Raw genomic sequence first — 19,888 nt, 5'->3', positions numbered from 1 at the left:
ATGATCTCACACCAGCATCGCCTATGTACCTTACTTAACCATCAAAGAATTCACCTACTACCAGGTTGCTGAGAGACAGAGCGAGTCTGTTTCTGTTGTTGTACAGATGACAGAGCGTGCTAGTGAGACATCATCTAGACATTGAATAATGTATGATCTCACACCAGCAGAGACAGAATTCACCTACTACCAGGTTGCTGAGAGACAGAGAGAGCAGAGAGACAGAGACAGAGCGAGAGACAGAGCGAGAGACAGAGCGAGAGACAGAGCGAGAGACAGAGCGAGAGACAGAGCGAGAGAGACAGAGCGAGAGAGAGAGAGCGAGAGAGAGAGAGAGAGAGAGAGATGGTTTAAAGCCTTGGTTTTCTTCTGTTTATCAGATATACAAAAATGTGTACAGCGTTTTATATATCATCTTTTTTATTTATATTTATAAAGTGCTTAATAGGAATAGATAATCATAGTATTTAATAATATCTTGTCATATGTTAATTTGTTTTATTTATTTTTTATTTTTTATTTATTTTGTTGTCTTCCGTCCATTTGGCATTGGGGTGAGCTGTTATTTACATCATGTTTACAAGTCCCGGGTTATGCCCACCACGGCGCCCGTCCTATGGAGGTGGAAGTAGTTTGACGGCTCCCTGGCGGCGAATCGCTGCTGGAATCACGACAGTGAGCACGTGACGCCAGCGTCTTCAGAATGGTCACAGTTGTGTACATCCCAGGGTATGTGGGAGCACTGCTGGAGCGAGACCTCGGAGCCGCTGCACTTCAGGTTGTCCAGGAGGATGGTGCCGTTGCCGGGCCCGAAGTAGGCCTCCCCGCGAGCCGCAGCAGCCTCCCCGCAGCCCAGCTGGCGACACACCACCTGGGCATCTGGCATGTCCCAGGCGTCGTCACACACCGTACCCCATTTCGCCCCCGAGAACATCTCCACCCGACCCTCGCAGCGGTGCTGCCCGCCTACCACCCTCACCATGCCTAGAGGGAATGAGAGGGTCGAAAAACAGTCACATATTCTGTAGCAAATCAACATTTAACACTAGAGACACGTACCACACACCATGGCTAGTCCTGAGATGCGAATGAAATACGATGCGTTACGGAAGATGGCCACTGAAAAGTGATGCTGTGAATGTGTGTTGACCTTTCACCTTAACTTGAACCAGGAACATGTAGCTAAACCTGAACAGGTCGAAGACTAACCGTCACTTGGTGGTTTAGTGGTGTGCGTTGCTTCTGTCACGGTGAAGTCTCTTCCAGCTCGAACAGGCTGAAAGGCTAGAGAAGAAGAGGGAGATAGTATGAGGTTTCTATCCTTTGTGTATGTTTCCCAAAACTCAGATCAGCAGGGAGGAGGAGAGGATAGAGGGATGACAGTGGGAATGGTGACTATGGGGTGACAGTGGGGATGGTGACTATGGGGTGACAGTGGGGATGGTGACTATGGGGTGACAGTGGGGATGGTGACAATGGTGTGACAGTGGGGATGGTGACAATGGTGTGACAGTGGGGATGGTGACTATGGGGTGACAGTGGGGATGGTGACTATGGTGTGACAGTGGGGATGGTGACAATGGGGTGACAGTGGGGATGGTGACTATGGGGTGACAGTGGGAATGATGACTATGGGGTGACAGTGGGGATGGTGACTATGGGGTGACAGTGGGGATGGTGACTATGGGGTGACAGTGGGAATGATGACTATGGGGTGACAGTGGGAATGGTGACTATGGTGTGACAGTGGGAATGGTGACTATGGGGTGACAGTGGGGATGGTGACTATGGGGTGACAGTGGGGATGGTGACTATGGTGTGACAGTGGGGATGGTGACTATGGGGTGACAGTGGGGATGGTGACTATGGGGTGACAGTGGGTGGTGACTGAGGGATGACTAGAGGATGGGGATGTGTGACTGTGGGGTGACAGTGGTGTGTGTGGTGGTGACTATGGGGTGACAGTGGGGATGGTGACTATGGGGTGACAGTGGGGATGGTGACTGGGGTGACAGTGGGAATGGTGACTGTGGGGTGACAGTGGGGATGGTGTATGGGGTGACAGTGGGAATGGTGACTATGGGGTGACAGTGGGAATGGTGACTATGGGGTGACAGTGGGAATGATGACTATGGGGTGACCAGTGTGTGTGCCTGAGTGCGATGACTACAGAGGATTTGTGTGTGTGTGTGTGGGTGTGTGTAGGTGTGTGTGGGTGTGTGTAGGTGTGTGTGTGTGTTGGTGTGTGTGTAGGTGTGTGTAGGTGTGTGTAGAGGTGTGTGTAGGTGTGTGTGTAGGTGTGTGTGTGTAGGTGTGTGTAGGTGTGTGTAGGTGTGTGTAGGTGTGTGTGTGTGTGGTGTCGTGTGTAGGTGTGTGTGTAGGTGTGTGTGTGTAGTGTGTGTGGTGTGTAGGTGTGTGTAGGGTGTAGTGTGTAGGTGTGTGTAGGTGTCGTGTGTAGGTGTCGTGTGTAGGTGTGTGTAGGTGTTGTGTGTAGGTGTGTGTAGGTGTGTGTAGGTGTGTGTGTGTAGGTGTGTGTAGGTGTGTGTAGGTGTGTGTAGGTGTGTAGGTGTGTAGGTGTGTGTGGGTGTGTAGGTGTGTGTAGGTGTGTGTAGGTGTAGGTGTCATGTGTAGGTGTCATGTGTAGGTGTGTGTAGGTGTAGGTGTCATGTGTAGGTGTGTAGGTGTGTGTAGGTGTAGGTGTGTAGGTGTGTGTAGGTGTAGGTGTGTGTGTAGGTGTGTGTAGGTGTAGGTGTCATGTGTAGGTGTGTGTAGGTGTCATGTGTGTTGGTGTGTAGTGTGTGTAGGTGTCATGTGTAGGTGTGTAGGTGTGTGTAGGTGTGTAGGTGTCATGTGTGTAGGTGTGTAGGTGTGTGTGGTGTGTGTGTAGGTGTGTAGGTGTAGGTGTCATGTGTAGGTGTGTAGGTGTGTGTAGGTGTAGGTGTCATGTGTAGGTGTGTGTAGGTGTAGGTGTCATGTGTAGGTGTGTGTAGGTGTAGGTGTCATGTGTAGGTGTGTGTAGGTGTGTGTAGGTGTGTGTAGGTATGTGTAGGTGTAGGTGTCATGTGTAGGTGTGTAGGTGTGTGTAGGTGTAGGTGTGTATGGTGTGTGTAGGTGTGTAGGTGTCATGTGTAGGTGTGTGTAGGTGTGTGTAGGTGTGTGTAGGTGTGTGTAGGTGTAGGTGTCATGTGTAGGTGTGTGTAGGTGTGTGTAGGTGTAGGTGTGATGTGTAGGTGTCATGTGTAGGTGTGTGTAGGTGTAGGTGTCATGTGTAGGTGTGTAGGTGTGTGTAGGTGTAGGTGTCATGTGTAGGTGTGTGTAGGTGTAGGTGTCATGTGTAGGTGTGTAGGTGTGTGTAGGTGTAGGTGTCATGTGTAGGTGTGTGTAGGTGTCATGTGTAGGTGTGTAGGTGTGTGTAGGTGTAGGTGTCATGTGTAGGTGTGTGTAGGTGTCATGTGTAGGTGTGTAGGTGTAGGTGTCATGTGTAGGTGTGTAGGTGTGTGTAGGTGTAGGTGTCATGTGTAGGTGTGTAGGTGTAGGTGTCATGTGTAGGTGTGTGTAGGTGTGTGTAGGTGTAGGTGTCATGTGTAGGTGTGTATAGGTGTGTGTAGGTGTAGGTGTCATGTGTAGGTGTGTGTAGGTGTAGGTGTCATGTGTAGGTGTGTGTAGGTGTGTGTAGGTGTGTGTAGGTGTAGGTGTGTGTAGGTGTGTGTAGGTGTGTGTAGGTGTGTGTAGGTGTAGGTGTCATGTGTAGGTGTGTGTAGGTATGTGTAGGTGTAGGTGTGTGTAGGTGTGTGTAGGTGTGTGTAGGTATGTGTAGGTGTAGGTGTCATGTGTAGGTGTAGGTGTGTGTGTGTAGGTGTGTGTAGGTGTGTGTAGGTGTTTGTAGGTGTGTGTGGGTGTGTAGGTATGTGTAGGTGTAGGTGTGTGTAGGTGTGTGTTGGTGTGTGTAGGTATGTGTAGGTGTAGGTGTCATGTGTAGGTGTGTGTAGGTGTGTGTAGGTGTGTGTAGGTGTGTGTAGGTGTAGGTGTCAGTCATGTGTAGGTGTGTGTAGGTGTGTGTAGGTATGTGTAGGTGTAGGTGTCATGTGTATGTGTGTGTAGGTGTGTGTAGGTGTGTGTAGGTGTGTGTAGGTGTGTTTAGGTGTGTGTAGGTGTGTGTAGGTGTGTGTAGGTGTAGGTGCATGTGTAGGTGTGTGTAGGTGTAGGTGTCATGTGTAGGTGTGTGTAGGTGTGTGTAGGTGTAGGTGTGTGTAGGTGTGTGTAGGTGTGTGTAGGTGTGTGTAGTTATGTGTAGGTGTAGGTGTCATGTGTAGGTGTGTGTAGGTGTGTGTAGGTATGTGTAGGTGTAGGTGTCATGTGTAGGTGTGTGTAGGTGTGTGTAGGTGTAGGTGTCATGTGTAGGTGTGTGTAGGTGTAGGTGTCATGTGTAGGTGTGTAGGTGTGTGTAGGTGTAGGTGTCATGTGTAGGTGTGTGTAGGTGTCATGTGTAGGTGTGTAGGTGTGTGTAGGTGTAGGTGTTTGTGTAGGTGTGTGTAGGTGTCATGTGTAGGTGTGTAGGTGTGTGTAGGTGTAGGTGTCATGTGTAGGTGTGTGTAGGTGTCATGTGTAGGTGTGTAGGTGTAGGTGTCATGTGTAGGTGTGTAGATGTGTGTAGGTGTAGGTGTCATGTGTAGGTGTGTGTAGGTGTGTGTAGGTGTGTGTAGGTGTGTGTAGGTGTAGTAGGTGTGTGTAGGTGTGTAGGTGTGTGTAGGTGTGTGTAGGTGTCATGTAGGTGTCATGTGTAGGTGTGTGTGTGTGTTGTCATTGTTTTTATTCACATATTTTATTCTTAGGTGTATTTTAGTATTATTATTATGTCATGTTATTATAGGTGTTGTAGGTGTTATAGGTATGTTATTGTAGGTGTCATGTTATATCTACTTATTATATTATGTAGGTATTTTATATTATTATGTATTATTATTATTATCATGTCTACTTTATATTAATATTATTATTATATCTACTTTATATTATTATTATTATTATTATATTATTATATCTACTTTATATTATTATTATTATTATTATTATTATTATTATATCTACTTTATATTATTATTAGGTTATTATTATTATTATTATTATATCTACTTTAGGTGTGTTATTATTATTATTATTATTATATCTACTTTATATTATTATTATTATATGTTTATATTATTATTATTATTATATCTACTTTATATTAATTATTATTATTATATATCTACTTTATATTATTATTATTATTTATATCTAGGTTATATTATTATTATTATTGTATTATTATATGTATTATATATTATTATTATTATTATATATCTACTTTAGTTATGTGTTAGGTTATATATCTACATTTATTATTATTATTATTATTATATCTACTTTTATTATTATTATTATTATTATATCTACTTTATATTTGATTATTATTATTATTATATCCTGTTTCTACTTTATATTATTATTATTATTATTATTATTATATCTACTTTATATTATTATTATTATTATTATTATATCTACTTTATATTATTATTATTATATCTACTTTATATTATTTTACTCAAGCTTTATAAACCTTTTTTATCTGCGAATGTTTGACTTGTTGAGTGAATGAAGCAAATATTGTGTCCACGTTGCGCCGGTGCGCTAAGGACGCAACATTGGGGTGGCAGGAAGTCTAGCCATTAAGAGCATTGGGCCAGTAACCGAAAGGTTGTTGGTTTGAATCCCTGAGCCGACTAGGTGAAAAATCTGTCTGTGCCCTTGAACAAGTCATTTAACGCCAGAGTAAGACGCTCTGGATAAGAGTGTCTGCTAAATGATGTAAGATGAGACCACAGTGACTCCCGCTCTTGGACCAGGCCCCGAACCAAAGCACTCTGGTGAATGTGAGCCTGGGCTTGTTCTTGTGTGTTCGGGTTTTAATTACCCTCTTTTAACTAAAAGGGAATGTTATTAAAGAAGAACCTTAGATTTTGATTTTACCAGAATAATCAACCAAGGATAACGTTGACAAGTGAGGACATATTGCCCTCACAAGGAGAACGTCAATTTTAGGGTTTTAGGTTTAGGGGCGGGAGGGTGGTCTAGTGTTTAGAGTGATGGACTAGTTGCAAGTTCGAATCCTAAACCATATTTAGGCAGCCATAATCCTTGGGTAATTTGTGGGAGATTGTCTATGTATTAGTTGCCTGTGTCTGCACTTATTCTATATAGCGTCACATTGTTTTTGTAAGTTTGTTGAAGTGTTCTTTGTTTCATTACAATAGAAGATGTATTCACATCACGCTGCGCCTTGGTCTCATCGCTATAACGACCGTGACGTGAAAACTATTTCTAAGAAGCGTACTGTGAGATTTTTTAACACTCTTGTGCTGGTCGCACTTTGAAGTCTACAATGTAGAGGGGGGGAGAGGTCAAGGGTTATGCTAGATGGTGATAAATCGAGATCAGCCAATCACAACCAGCGGTTGCTTTCATCCACTTCTATCATAGGCTTCCATTCAATAGAATTTTAAACTCCATTCTGAGGAGCTGTGAAACCAGACGTTTGGGGGCGGCTGGTGGACAACATTACTCAGTCTACTGTGGCAGTCCTCCCTGCAGCAGATCAAAAGGACAAATAAGTTATATTGCCATAGTCCCAGTCAGTCTTACGTGCACAGATAACTCCAGCGTCTTCATGGTGTCCACAGTTGTGCTGTCCCCAGCCCAGGTTGAAACAATTCTCCAGTTTCATTTCACTGCCCGTACAGTCCACGTTGTCCAGCAAGATGGGACCCGAGCCGTAGCCGAAGAAGGCCAGGATCTTGGCGGCGATAGCGGGACCACAACCCAGCTGCCTGCACACCACCTGGGCATTGGGCAGCTGCCAGTCGTCGTCACACACCGTGCCCCAGAGGTTATCATGGAACACTTCCACGCGACCCTCGCAGCTGCTATTACCGTTCACCACGCGGAGGATGGGACGCTCTGGAGGAGGAGAGAGAGAGGCACATTCTTCATGGTGTATTAGTAAAAGGTATTACTATGGTTTCCTTGTTGCACAATGGCTTTAGTCTATAAATGGAATATTTGTGATTATAAACTGGGTGGTTAGAGCCCTGAATGCTGATTGGCTGACAGCCGTGGTATATCAGACCGTATACCACGGGTATGACAAAACATTTATTTTTTTACTGCTCTAATGACGTTGGTAAGCAGTTTATAATAGCAATAAGGCACCCTGGGGGTTTGTGGTATATGGCCAATATACCACTGCTAAGGGGTGTGTCCATTAGCAGTGGTATATTGGCCATATACAACACCCCCTCGTGCTTTATTGCTTAAATAATAAGCAAGTATTATAACAACAGATATATCTGTTGAGAGTACATTAGCTGGAGATAATTCCAATTCATTTGTCACATGGGCGCAGCATCACCACTACCTTTGTTTGTCATAGCAACCATTGTCTTTGTCACGGTAGTTGTAGTAGTGGTCTTGACTGGTTCTGTTCGGTCGGTCACTAGAATAAGACAAACCGTGCATTAGAATCAGAATAATGAGTCGGTCTACACCAGCAAGCTGATGCCTACAGTAGACGGCAGATGGTTTCCCATCCTCTGTGAGGAGGGGGGGGGGGGGGTCGAATTAGGAATTACAATACTAGAATTTAGAATACCAGAATGGACATTAACCTTCTTATGATAGTAGAAAAGGTCAGCCCTATTGGTCAGGGAATTGGGCAACCTTAGTTTGCCAGGGCTGTGATAAAATATTGTGTAAAACAATTCATTTGAAGAACGTGTCTGCGCTGCGTGATTGTTAGCTAGCTAGCCAGCCTGTTTTAAAGGAATGGTTCTATAAACTAATCAAATGAACTACCCATATGCCAACATTCCATTCAAACAATACAGTCAATCCACAGCTTAGACAAGTTGTAAACGCAAGTACTGATATTGTGTAATATAATAACACAGCTTGGAAACAAACATAAAAAAAAATATATATATATATATATATATATGGTCTTTTTACATATATTTTAAAGGTTATTTATACAGAAAATTGGCATAAAACCCATGTAAGCTGTGTTTATAATATGACAATATTTTAGGTTGACTATAATTCTATTACACAATTTTTGATACACATCACATGTCTTACTTTTATTTTCCTGCATTAGTCAAATCAGGAAATGCATCACTTATGCCTCTACTGCATTCATTCCAATTAGACTGACCAAAATGGCTGCCGTTTTTCACCATGTTCTGGAACTTTGAGGGTTTAGAAAATACTGTAGCCCCTCTAGTAATTTAATAGGATCTCTATGGGGGTGACTTCCTTTACTTGCTCCATCATCACCATGTATTGAGTGGCACCGCTGTCTCAGATTTAGAGAAACTTAGAGAGGAAACAGCACCCTCTATTGGTCATATGATAGAGGTGCAGGTGGAGCAGTGTGGTCTGACGGGGACCACACTATTATTACATTATAATACTTAAGCTAAATAATTGCCTGCAATGCTGGCAGTCTGGAAGAATCCCCTTCCCATGGGCATTGTGTTCTTGGGAGAAACTGTGGTGGAGCCTGAACCTACACACAGAGAACAGACAAGAACAGACATGAATAGCAGACATAGTATTAAAGACATTGGCAACATGAATTACAGCAAGAGAGAGAGAAACAGAGAGAGACTGAGAGAGATACAGGGGGAGAGGGAGACAGAGAGAGATACAGGGAGAGAGAGAGAGTGAGAGAGAGTGAGAGATACAGGGAGAGAGAGAGAGACAGAGGGAGAGAGAGACAGAGACAGAGAGAGACAAAGGGCAAGGGAGACATTTTTTGTTGTTGAATTGAATTAAAATAGAGAGAGACCAAGAGAGATACAGGGAGAGAGAGAGAGTGAGAGAGAGAGATACAGGGAGAGAGAGAGAGAGAGAGACAGAGGGAGAGAGAGACAGAGAAATACAGGGAGAGAGGGAGAGAGAGAGAGATACAGGGAGAGAGAGACAGAGATATATATAGAGAGAGAGAGAGAGAGAGACAGAGAGAGACAAAGGGCAAGGGAGACATTTTTTGTTGTTGAATTGAATTAAAAGAGAGAGAGACCGAGAGAGATACAGGGAGAGAGAGAGAGAGAGAGAGAGAGAGAGAGAGAGAGAGAGACAGAGAGATACAGGGAGAGAGAGAGATACAGGGAGAGAGAGAGAGACTGAGAGAGAAAGACCAAGAGAGACAGAGAGAGCGAGAGAAAGAGAGAGAGATACAGGGAGAGAGAGAGAGACTGAGAGAAAGACCGAGAGAGACAGAGAGAGAGAGAGAAAGACAGACAGAGAGAGACAGAAACAGCTTCTCACCTGAACAGATAACCCCAGCGTCCTCATGATGTCCACAGTTGTGTATCCCCCATCCCAGGCTGTAGCATTTACTCAGCTGGTTCTCGTAACCATTACAGTTGACGTTGTCCAGTAGAATCAGTCCTGTGCCGTAACCAAAGTAGGCGTTGGTGGTGGAGGAAACGGCGTGGCCACAGCCAATCTGCTGACACACCACCCCTGCGTCTCTCCTACCCCAGTCGTCATCACACACCGTCCCCCAGCTGCCCTGGTAGAAGACCTCCACTCGTCCCTGGCAGTAGTCCAGTCCACCAACTAAGCGGATCCTACCATCTCCTAAAATATAAGGGGGAGGGTGGGAATCATCAGCATTCCATGTAAACCATATATGCAAAATTATGAGGACATCCCTTCAAATTAGTTGGATTCAGCTATTTCAGCCACACCCGTTGCTGATAGGTGTATACAGTCGAGCACACAGCCATGCAATCTCCATAGACAAACAGTGGCAGTAGAATGGCTCGTACTGAAGAGCTCAGTGATCTTCAAAAATCTAATAAAATTTCAATTGTCACATACATATATTTAGTAGATGCTATTGTGGGTGTAGCGAAATGCTTATGTTCTGAACTCCAACAGTGCAGTACTATCTAGAAGTTCACAACAATACACAAATCTAAAAGAATGGAATTAATATGTATATATATATATTAGAATGAGCAATGTCGGCGTGGCATTGACTAAAATACAGTAGAATAGAATACAGTATATACATATGAGATGAGTAAAGCAGTATGTAAGTATTATTCAAACATTATTAAAGTGACCACTGATTCCATGTCTATGTATATGGGGCAGCAGTCTCTAAGGTGCAGGGTTGCGTAACCGGGTGGAAGCTGGCTAGTGATGGCTGTTTAACATTCTGATGGCCATAAAGATAGAAGCTGTTTTTCAGTCTCTCGGTCCCAGCTTTGATGCACCTGTACTGACCTCGCCTTCTGAATGATAGCGGGGTGAACAGGCTGTGGCTTGGGTGGTTGATGTCCTTGATAATCTTTTTTGGCCTTCCTGTGACATCGGGTGGTGTAGGTGTCCTGGAGGACAGGTAGTTTGCCCCTGGTGATGCGTTGCGCAGACCGCACCACCCTCAGGAGAGCCCTGCGGTTGTGGGCGGAACAGTTGCCGTACCAGGTGGTGATAAAGCCCAACAGGATGCTCTCAATTGTGTATCTGTAAAAGTTTGTGAGCGTTTTTGGGGCCAAGACAAGTTTCTCCAGCCTCCTAAGGTAGAAGAAGCACTGTTGCGCCTTCCTCATCACACTGTCTGTGTGGATGAACCATTTCAGATGGTCAGTGATGTGTACGCTGAGGAACTTGAAGCTTTCTACCTTCTCCCCTGCTGTCCAGGTGATGTGTCTAGGTGGTGGTCCCTCTGCTATTTCCTGAAGTCCACGATCAGCTCCTTTGTTTTGTTGAGTGAGAGGTTATTTTCCTGGCACCCCTCTCCCAGGGCCCTCACCTCCTCCCTGTAGGCCGTCTCGTCGTTGTTGGTAATCAGGCCTCCTACTCGTGTCATCTGAAAACTTGATGATTGAGTTGGAGGCGTACGTGGCCACGCAGCCATGGGTGAACAGGGAGTACAGGAGGAGGCTGAGCATGCACCCTTGTGGGACCCCTGTGTTGCGGATCAACGTAGTGGAGGTGTTGTTTCCTGCCTTCACCACCTGTGGGCGGTCCGTCAGGAAGTCCAGGACCCAGTTGCACAGGGCGGGGTTCAGACCCAGGGTCCCAAGCTTAATGATGAGCTTAGACGGTACGATGGGGTTGAATACTGAGCGAGAGTCAAGGAACAGCATTCTTACATAGGTTTTCCTCTTGTCCAGATGGGATAGGGTAATGTGCAGTGCCATGGAGAAAGCAGTGTGCAGTGCGATGGCAACTGCATCGACTGTGGAGCTATTGAGGCAGGAGTGCTACAGGGTGGTAGTTCAGTTACCTTTGCTTTATTGGGTACAGGAACAATGGTGGACATCTTGAAGCAAGTGGGGACAACAGACTGGGATAGGGAGATATTGAATATGTCCATAAACACTCCAGCCAGCTGGTCTGCACATGCTCTGAGGACACGGCAAGGGATTCCGTCTGGGCCGGCAGCCTTGCGAGGGTAAACACTCATAAATGTGTTACTCATGTCGGCCATGGAGAAGGAGAGCCCGCAGTTCTCGGTAGCAGGCTACGTCGGTGGCACTGTGTTATCCTCAAAGCTGGTGAAGAAGGTGTTTAGTTTGTCAGGAAGCAATGTGGTTGTTTTTTTCTTTGTAGTCCGTGATTGACTGTATACGTCTCATGTCTGAGCCGTTGAATTGCGACTCCACTTTGTCTCTGTACTGACGTTTAGCCTGTTTGATTGACTTATGGAGGGAATAACTACACTGTTTGTATTCAACCATATTCCCAGTCACCTTGCCGAGGTTAAATGCAGTGGCTCGCACTTTCAGTTTTGCGCGAATGCTGACATCTATCCACGATTTCTGGTTTGGGTAGGATTTAATAGTCACAGTGGGTACAACATCTCCTACACACTTCCTGATGAACTCAGTCACTGTGTCGTATCTGTGTATTCATCTATGTTATTCTCAGAGGCTACCTGGAACATATTCCAGTCCATGTGAGCAAAATAATCTTGATGCGTGGATTCCGATTGGTCAGATCAGCGTTGAATAGACCTGAGCACATTTACGTCCTGTTTGACTTCCTGCCTATATGGAGTTGTGATCAGATTTTATGAAGAAAGGGTGGAGGTGGGCCTTGTAGACATTTTGAAAAGTTGAGTAGCAGTGGTCCAATGTTTTCCCAAATTGCATTGTTAAAATCCCCAGCTACACAAAATTCCGGCCTCAGGATATGTGGTTTCCAGTTTGCATAAAGTCCAGTGTAGTTCTTTGTGGACGTCATGGTATCGGCTTGATGGGGATATTCACGGCTGTGACTATAACCAAAGATAATTCTCTTGGGAGGTAATACGGTCGGCATTTGATTGTGAGGTGTTTTAGGTCGGCTGAACAAAATTACTTGAGTTTCTGTACGTTATCACAATCACACCATGGGTAGTTAATCTTGTAACATGCACACCCTCCTTTCTTCTTCCCGGAGAGTTCTTTATTCCTGTCTGCGCGGTGTACTGAGAACCCAGCTGGTCCTATGGACGGGACAGTATACACAGAGAGTGTCATGTTTCTGTATGTTACAATCCCTGATGTCTCTCTGGAAGGAGATCCTCGCCCTGAGCTTGTCTACTTTATTATCCAGAAACTGAACATTAGCGGTGGATGGTGTGCATGCCTCCTGAGTCGGACCAGAAGTCCACTCCGAATAACTCTTCTCCGCCGGCGACGTAATGCACCTCTGGGATTTTTTGGCTTAATTGCCCTGGAGGGTACGAACAAAGGATCCAATTGAGGAAAGTTGTATTCCTGGTCGCAATGCACCGTTCTGATATCTAAACGTTATTTTTGGTTGTATGTAATAACACAATAAAACTCCAAAGGCAAACATTGGCAGCAGATTGGCCCATACTGAAGAGCTCAGTAACTTTCAACATGGCACCGTCATAGGATGCCTTTCCAACAAGTCAGTTCGTCAAATCTCTGCTCTGCTAGAGCTGCTCTGCTAGAGCTGCCCTGGTCAACTGTAAGTGTTGTTATTGTGAAGTGGAAACGTCTAGGAGCAACAACGGCCCAGGCTCGAAGTGGTAGACCACGCAAGCTCACAGAACGGGACCGCCGAGTTCTGAAGCACGTAGCGTGTAAAAATCATCTGTCTTCAGTTGCAACACTCACTACCGAGTTCCAAACTGCCTCTGGAAGCAACGTCAGCACAATAACTGATCGTCGGGAGCTTCACAAAATGGGGTTTACATGGCCAAGCAGCTGTACACAAGCTTAAGATTACCATGCGCAATGCCAAGCATTGGCTGGAGTGGTGTAAAGCTTGCTGCCATTGGACTCTGGAACATTGGAAACGCGTGCACCCGTGCACAAAGTGAGGTCCATACAGAAATTAATTATCGAGATTGGTGTGGAAGAACTTGACTAGCCTGCACAGAGCCCTGACCTCAACCCCATTGAACACCTTTGGGAATAATCGCCCAATATCAGTGCCCGACCTCACTAATGCTCTTGTGGCTGAATAGAAGCAGGTCCCCGCAACAATGTTCCAGCATCTAGTGGAAACCCTTCCCAGAAGAGTGGAGGCTGTTACAGCAACAATGTTCCAGCATCTAGTGGAAACCCTTCCCAGAAGAGTGGAGGCTGTTCCAGCAACTATGTTCCAGCATCTAGTGGAAACCCTTCCCAGAAGAGTGGAGGCTGTTACAGCAACAATGTTCCAGCATCTAGTGGAAACCCTTCCCAGAAGAGTGGAGGCTGTTACAGCAACAATGTTCCAGCATCTAGTGGAAACCCTTCCCAGAAGAGTGGTGGTTGCTACAGAAGCAAAGGACCAACTCCATATTACTGGCCATGATTTTAGAATGAGATGTTAGACGAGCAGGTGTCGACATCTCACTCAAAGCCTGGCTTCATGTCTATAAGACATCTATAATGTCTTTATGGTGTGTCTATGTGTCTCCCGACCCCTCCTGTCTCAGCCTCCAGTATTTAACTGCAGTAGTTTATGTGTCAGGGGGCTAGGGTCAGTCTGTTATATCTGGAGTATTTCTCCTGTCGTATCTGGTGTCCTGTGTGAATTTAAGTATTCCCCTCTAATTCTCTCTCTCTTTCTCTTTTTCGCTCTTTCTCTTTCTCCTTCACTCCCTTTCTCTCTCTCTCTCTCTCTTCTCTTGGAGGACCTGAACCCTAGGACCATGGCTCAGGACTACATGGCCTGATGACTCCTTGTGTCCCCAGTCCACCTGGTCGTGCTGCTGCTCCGGTTTCTGCTGTTCTGCCTGCCATGGCCTGTTCGCCGGACATGCTGCCTGTCCCAGACCTGCTGTTTTCAACTCTTTCTCTCTCTACCGCACCTGCTGTCTCTAACTCTGAATGATCGGCTATGAAAGGCCAACTGACATTTACTCCTGAGGTGCTGACCTGTTGCCCCCTCTACAACCACTGTGATTATTATTATCTGACCCTGATGGTCATCTATGAATGTTTGAACATCTTGGCTATGTTCTGTTATAATCTCCACCCGGCACAGCCAGAAGAGGACTGGCCACCCCTCATAGCCTGGTTCCTCTCTAGGTTTCTTCCTAGTTTCCGGCCTTTCTAGGCGGTTTTTCTTAGCCACCGTGTGTCTACATCTGTATTGTTTGGGGTTTAAGGCTGGGTTTCTGTGCAGCACTTTGTGACGTCGGTTGATGTAAAAAAAGGGCTATATAAATAAACTTCATTGATTGATATGTCTGTGAGTTGTTATGTCTGTGAGTTGTTATGTCTGTGAGTTGTTATGTCTGTGAGTTGTTATGTCTGTGAGTTGTTATGTCTGTGAGTTGTTATGTCTGTGAGTTGTTATGTCTGTGAGTTGTTATGTCTGTGAGTTGTTATGTCTGTGAGTTGTTATTGTTATGTCTGTGAGTTGTTATGTCTGTGAGTTGTTATGTTTGAGTTGTTATGTCTGTGAGTTGTTATGTCTGTGAGTTGTTATGTCTGTGAGTCGCTATTGTTATGTCGGTGAGTTGTTATGTCTGTGAGTTGTTATTGTTATGTCTGTGAGTTGCTATGTCTGTGAGTTGTTATGTCTGTGAGTTGTTATGTCTGTGAGTTGTTATGTCTGTGAGTTGTTATGTCTGTGAGTTGCTATGTCTGTGAGTTGTTATGTCTGTGAGTTGTTATGTCTGTGAGTTGTTATGTCTGTGAGTTGTTATGTCTGTGAGTTGTTATGTCTGTGAGTTGTTGTTATGTCTGTGAGTTGTTATGTCTGTGAGTTGTTATGTCTGTGAGTTGTCTGTGAGTTGTTATGTGAGTTGTTATGTCTGTGAGTTGTTATGTCTGTGAGTTGTTAGTTGTTATGTCTGTGAGTTGCTTGTCTGTGAGTTGTTATGTCTGTGAGTTGTCTGTGAGTATGTCTGTGAGTTGTTATGTCTGTGAGTTGTTATGTCTGTGAGTTGTTATGTCTGTGAGTTGTTATGTCTGTGAGTTGTTATGTCTGTGAGTTGTTATGTCTGTGAGTTGTTGTCTGTGAGTCGCTATTGTTATGTCTGTGAGTTGTTATGTCTGTGAGTTGTTATGTCTGTGAGTTGTTATGTCTGTGAGTTGTTATGTATGTGAGTTGCTATTGTTATGTCTGTGAGTTGTTATGTCTGTGAGTTGCTATTGTTATGTCTGTGAGTTGTTATGTCTATGAGTTGTTATTGTTATGTCTGTGAGTTGTTATGTCTGAGATTTGCCCTTAACATTGTTCTCCCAATGTTAAGGGCAAACTGCTGTCTTAGTTTTGTTCCAGGTCTCTATTGAAAACTGATTTTTATCTCATTACCTCGATAAATCAAGGTCAACTAAAAAAAAGTGGTGGTTTAAAATCCTTCATTCAACATCGCTCTGGTCATTTACACAGGCAGCCAAATTCTGATATTTTGCCCAATTACTGGCAAAAGCAGTTTGGATTCCGGGCGAGATTTATTGGGCTCTTGTGAGTGTGTTGTCCTCCATGAACTTTTTTTTTTACCTTTATTTAACTAGGCAAGTCAGTTAAGAACAAATTCTTATTTTCAAGGATGTCCTAGGAACAGTGGGTTAACTGCCTGTTCAGGAGCAGAACGACAGATTTGTACCTTGTCAGCTCGGGGGTTTGAACTTGCAACCTTCTGGTTGCTAGTCCAATGCTCTAACCACTAGGCTACACTGCCGCCCCACTTTGAAGTTCTCCAGTTCTACAAACCTGGTTGTGACTGAAGGGAAACGGACTTCACCCTTTCCCCTTAAAGCAGTTTATACAGTGAATTAAACAAACCCTTATTATAACTATTTTACTTACATCTTTTGACTGAAATCAGAGAGAAGAGAAATTAACGGGATCACTTACTTAAAGCTGAGTTTCTCCGAGATGAAGTGGTGGACGCACCGAGGCTCCGTGACGCCACCACTGATGGAACTAAGGAGAGATGAGACGGAGGTAATCAAATAATACATTATATTGATTCGAGAGTCATGCACTGACTCACTAATAAGTCATGTGATGTCATGCATTGACACACTAATAAGTCATGTGATGTCATGCATTGACTCACTAATAAGTCATGTGATGTCATGCATTGACTCACTAATAAGTCATGCGATGTCACTAATAAGTCATGTGATGTCACGCATTGACTCACTAATAAGTCATGTGATGTCATGCATTGACTCACTAATAAGTCATGTGATGTCATGCATTTACTCACTAATAAGTCATGTGATGTCATGCATTGACTCACTAATAAGTCATGTGATGTCATGCATTGACTCACTAATAAGTCATGTGATGTCATGCATTGACTCACTAATAAGTCATGTGATGTCACGCATTGACTCACTAATAAGTCATGTGATGTCACGCATTGACTCACTAATAAGTCATGTGATGTCATGCATTGACTCACTAATAAGTCATGTGATGTCATGCATTGACTCACTAATAAGTCATGTGATGTCATGCATTGACTCACTAATAAGTCATGTGATGTCATGCATTGACTCACTAATAAGTCATGTGATGTCATGCATTGACTCACTAATAAGTCATGTGATGTCATGCATTGACTCACTAATAAGTCATGTGATGTCATGCATTGACTCACTAATAAGTCATGTGATGTCATGCATTGACTCACTAATAAGTCATGTGATGTCATGCATTGACATGCATTGACTAATAAGTCATGTGATGTCATGCATTGACTCACTAATAAGTCATGTGATGTCATAATAAGTCATTGACTCTCACTAATAAGTCATGTGATGTCATGCATTGACTCACTAATAAGTCATGTGATGTCATGCATTGACTCACTAATAAGTCATGTGATGTCATGCATTGACTCACTAATAAGTCATGATGATGTCATGACTCACTAATAAGTCATGTGATGTCATGCATTGACTCACTAATAATTCATGTGATGTCATGCATTTACTCACGAATAAGTCATGTGATGTCATGCATGGACTCACTAATAAGTCATTTGATGTCACGCATTGACTCACTAATAAGTCATGTGATGTCATGCATTGACTCACTAATAATTCATGTGATGTCATGCATTTACTCACTAATAAGTCATGTGATGTCACGCATTGATTCACTAATAAGTCATTTGATGTCACGCATTGACTCACTAATAAGTCATGTGATGTCATGCATTGACTCACTAATAAGTCATGTGATGTCATGCATTGACTCACTAATAAGTCATGTGATGTCATGCATTGACTCACTAATAAGTCATGTGATGTCACGCATTGACTCACTAATAAGTCATGTGATGTCACGCATTGACTCACTAATAAGTCATGTGATGTCACGCATTGACTCACTAATAAGTCATGTGATGTCACGCATTGACTCACTAATAAGTCATGTGATGTCATGCATTGACTCACTAATAAGTCATGTGATGTCATGCATTTACTCACTAATAAGTCATGTGATGTCATGCATTGACTCACTAATAAGTCATGTGATGTCATGCATTGACACACTAATAAGTCATGTGATGTCATGCATTGACTCACTAATATGTCATGTGATGTCATGCATTGACTCACTAATAAGTCATGCGATGTCATGCATTGGCTCACTAACAAGTCATGTGATGTCATGCATTGACTCACTAATAAGTCATCTGATGTCATGCATTGACTCACTAATAAGTCATGTGATGTCATGCATTGACACACTAATAAGTCATGTGATGTCATGCATTGACTCACTAATAAGTCATGTGATGTCATGCATTGACTCACTAATAAGTCATGCGATGTCATGCATTGACTCACTAATAAGTCATGCGATGTCATGCATTGGCTCACTAATAAGTCATGTGATGTCATGCATTGGCTCACTAATAAGTCATGTGATGTCATGCATTGACTCACTAATAAGTCATGTGATGTCATGCATTGACTCACTAATAAGTCATGTGATGTCATGCATTGACTCACTAATAATTCATGTGATGTCATGCATTTACTCACTAATAAGTCATGTGATGTCATGCATGGACTCACTAATAAGTCATTTGATGTCACGCATTGACTCACTAATAAGTCATGTGATGTCATGCATTGACTCACTAATAATTCATGTGATGTCATGCATTTACTCACTAATAAGTCATGTGATGTCACGCATTGATTCACTAATAAGTCATTTGATGTCACGCATTGACTCACTAATAAGTCATGTGATGTCATGCATTGACTCACTAATAAGTCATGTGATGTCATGCATTGACTCACCAATAATTCATGTGATGTCAGGCATTGACTCACTAATAAGTCATGTGATGTCATGCATTGACTCACTAACAAGTCATGCGATGTCATGCATTGGCTCACTAATAAGTCATATGATGTCATGCATTGACATCACATGAAATCTTTAAAAAATTGTTAGGTCCCTTTCCTACACAAAACATAACTAGAAGAGTAATACACTGAAGGAGGAGAGTTTACTAAAAACGTATTCGGTTGACCTTTTAACCTGTGTGGATTAATTGTCGGAGTAGAGGACCTTGTGCATTTCAGGTAAAATAACAACCCAATGTTTATATCCCAGGACAAAGTGGCTAGCAACAGCAAGCTAGCTTGCTAAATTGCCATAAATGTTTGCTTATCGACCTGTCCCCAAATGAATATAATTGGTTCAGAGTTAGTTTTGATACTGTCAACCTGCGTGTCATGATCGCGTCTGGTGTGGGGGAATAAAATCAACATGTGTGAGATGGTGCATCCAGACACGCGCGTGCAGTCTGGTCGGCCTGTAAGAGTTGCATAACCCTGGACTGGAGTAGGATAAATATACCTCAATGAGCCTTACCTTTGCATGTGACCGATACATCCTCGTAGTGGTAACAGTTATGGATTCTCCAGCCCAGACTGCCACACTGTCCCAGGTCGGTCTCCCCTCCTTTACAGTCTACGTTGTCCAGCATGATGGGCCCCAAGCCCTGGCCGTACTCTGAGATGCTACCCACCGCCACAGCCAGACCGCAGACCAGCTGCCGACACACCACATTGGCATCTACCATGTCCCAGTCGTCATCACACACCGTACCCCACGTTCCGTTGTGCCACACTTCCACACGCCCCTCACACCGGTCACGCCCGTTCACCAGACGCACTGGAGAGATGAGACAATATATCAATATATCAATATATCACTGGAGAGACAATATGATATCATCAGACCCACTGCAGAGGAGAGACAAAATGATATCATCAGACCCACTGCAGAGGAGAGACAAAATGATATCATCAGACCCACTGCAGAGGAGAGACAATATGAGACACATGCAACATGGCCAGAGGAATTATCAAAAGGACCACTGTTTTCCCTCTGC

At 43.8% G+C, this 19,888-nt stretch overlaps 1 protein-coding gene across 1 annotated transcript in view; it reads right to left on the bottom strand.

Annotated features, from left to right (window-relative positions):
* Window positions 1-667: 667 nt before the first annotated feature.
* The window catches only part of LOC135529132 (scavenger receptor cysteine-rich domain-containing group B protein-like), a 27,435-nt gene continuing 8,214 nt past the window's right edge, over window positions 668-19,888 (bottom strand). The window contains exons 4-11 of the mRNA XM_064958013.1: window positions 19,366-19,668; window positions 16,372-16,440; window positions 9,370-9,684; window positions 8,528-8,605; window positions 7,457-7,534; window positions 6,685-6,999; window positions 1,210-1,284; window positions 668-984 (exon numbers count right to left, since the gene is read on the bottom strand). Of these exons, the coding sequence (XP_064814085.1) occupies window positions 668-984; window positions 1,210-1,284; window positions 6,685-6,999; window positions 7,457-7,534; window positions 8,528-8,605; window positions 9,370-9,684; window positions 16,372-16,440; window positions 19,366-19,668 (1,550 nt within the window). The remainder of the gene's footprint in view (window positions 985-1,209; window positions 1,285-6,684; window positions 7,000-7,456; window positions 7,535-8,527; window positions 8,606-9,369; window positions 9,685-16,371; window positions 16,441-19,365; window positions 19,669-19,888) is intronic.

This window comes from Oncorhynchus masou, unplaced genomic scaffold (assembly GCF_036934945.1).
Source record: "Oncorhynchus masou masou isolate Uvic2021 unplaced genomic scaffold, UVic_Omas_1.1 unplaced_scaffold_1103, whole genome shotgun sequence".
Classification (NCBI taxonomy): domain Eukaryota; kingdom Metazoa; phylum Chordata; class Actinopteri; order Salmoniformes; family Salmonidae; genus Oncorhynchus; species Oncorhynchus masou.
Note: the sequence above shows the minus strand (reverse complement) of the source record. Positions and strands in the feature narration are given on the sequence as shown.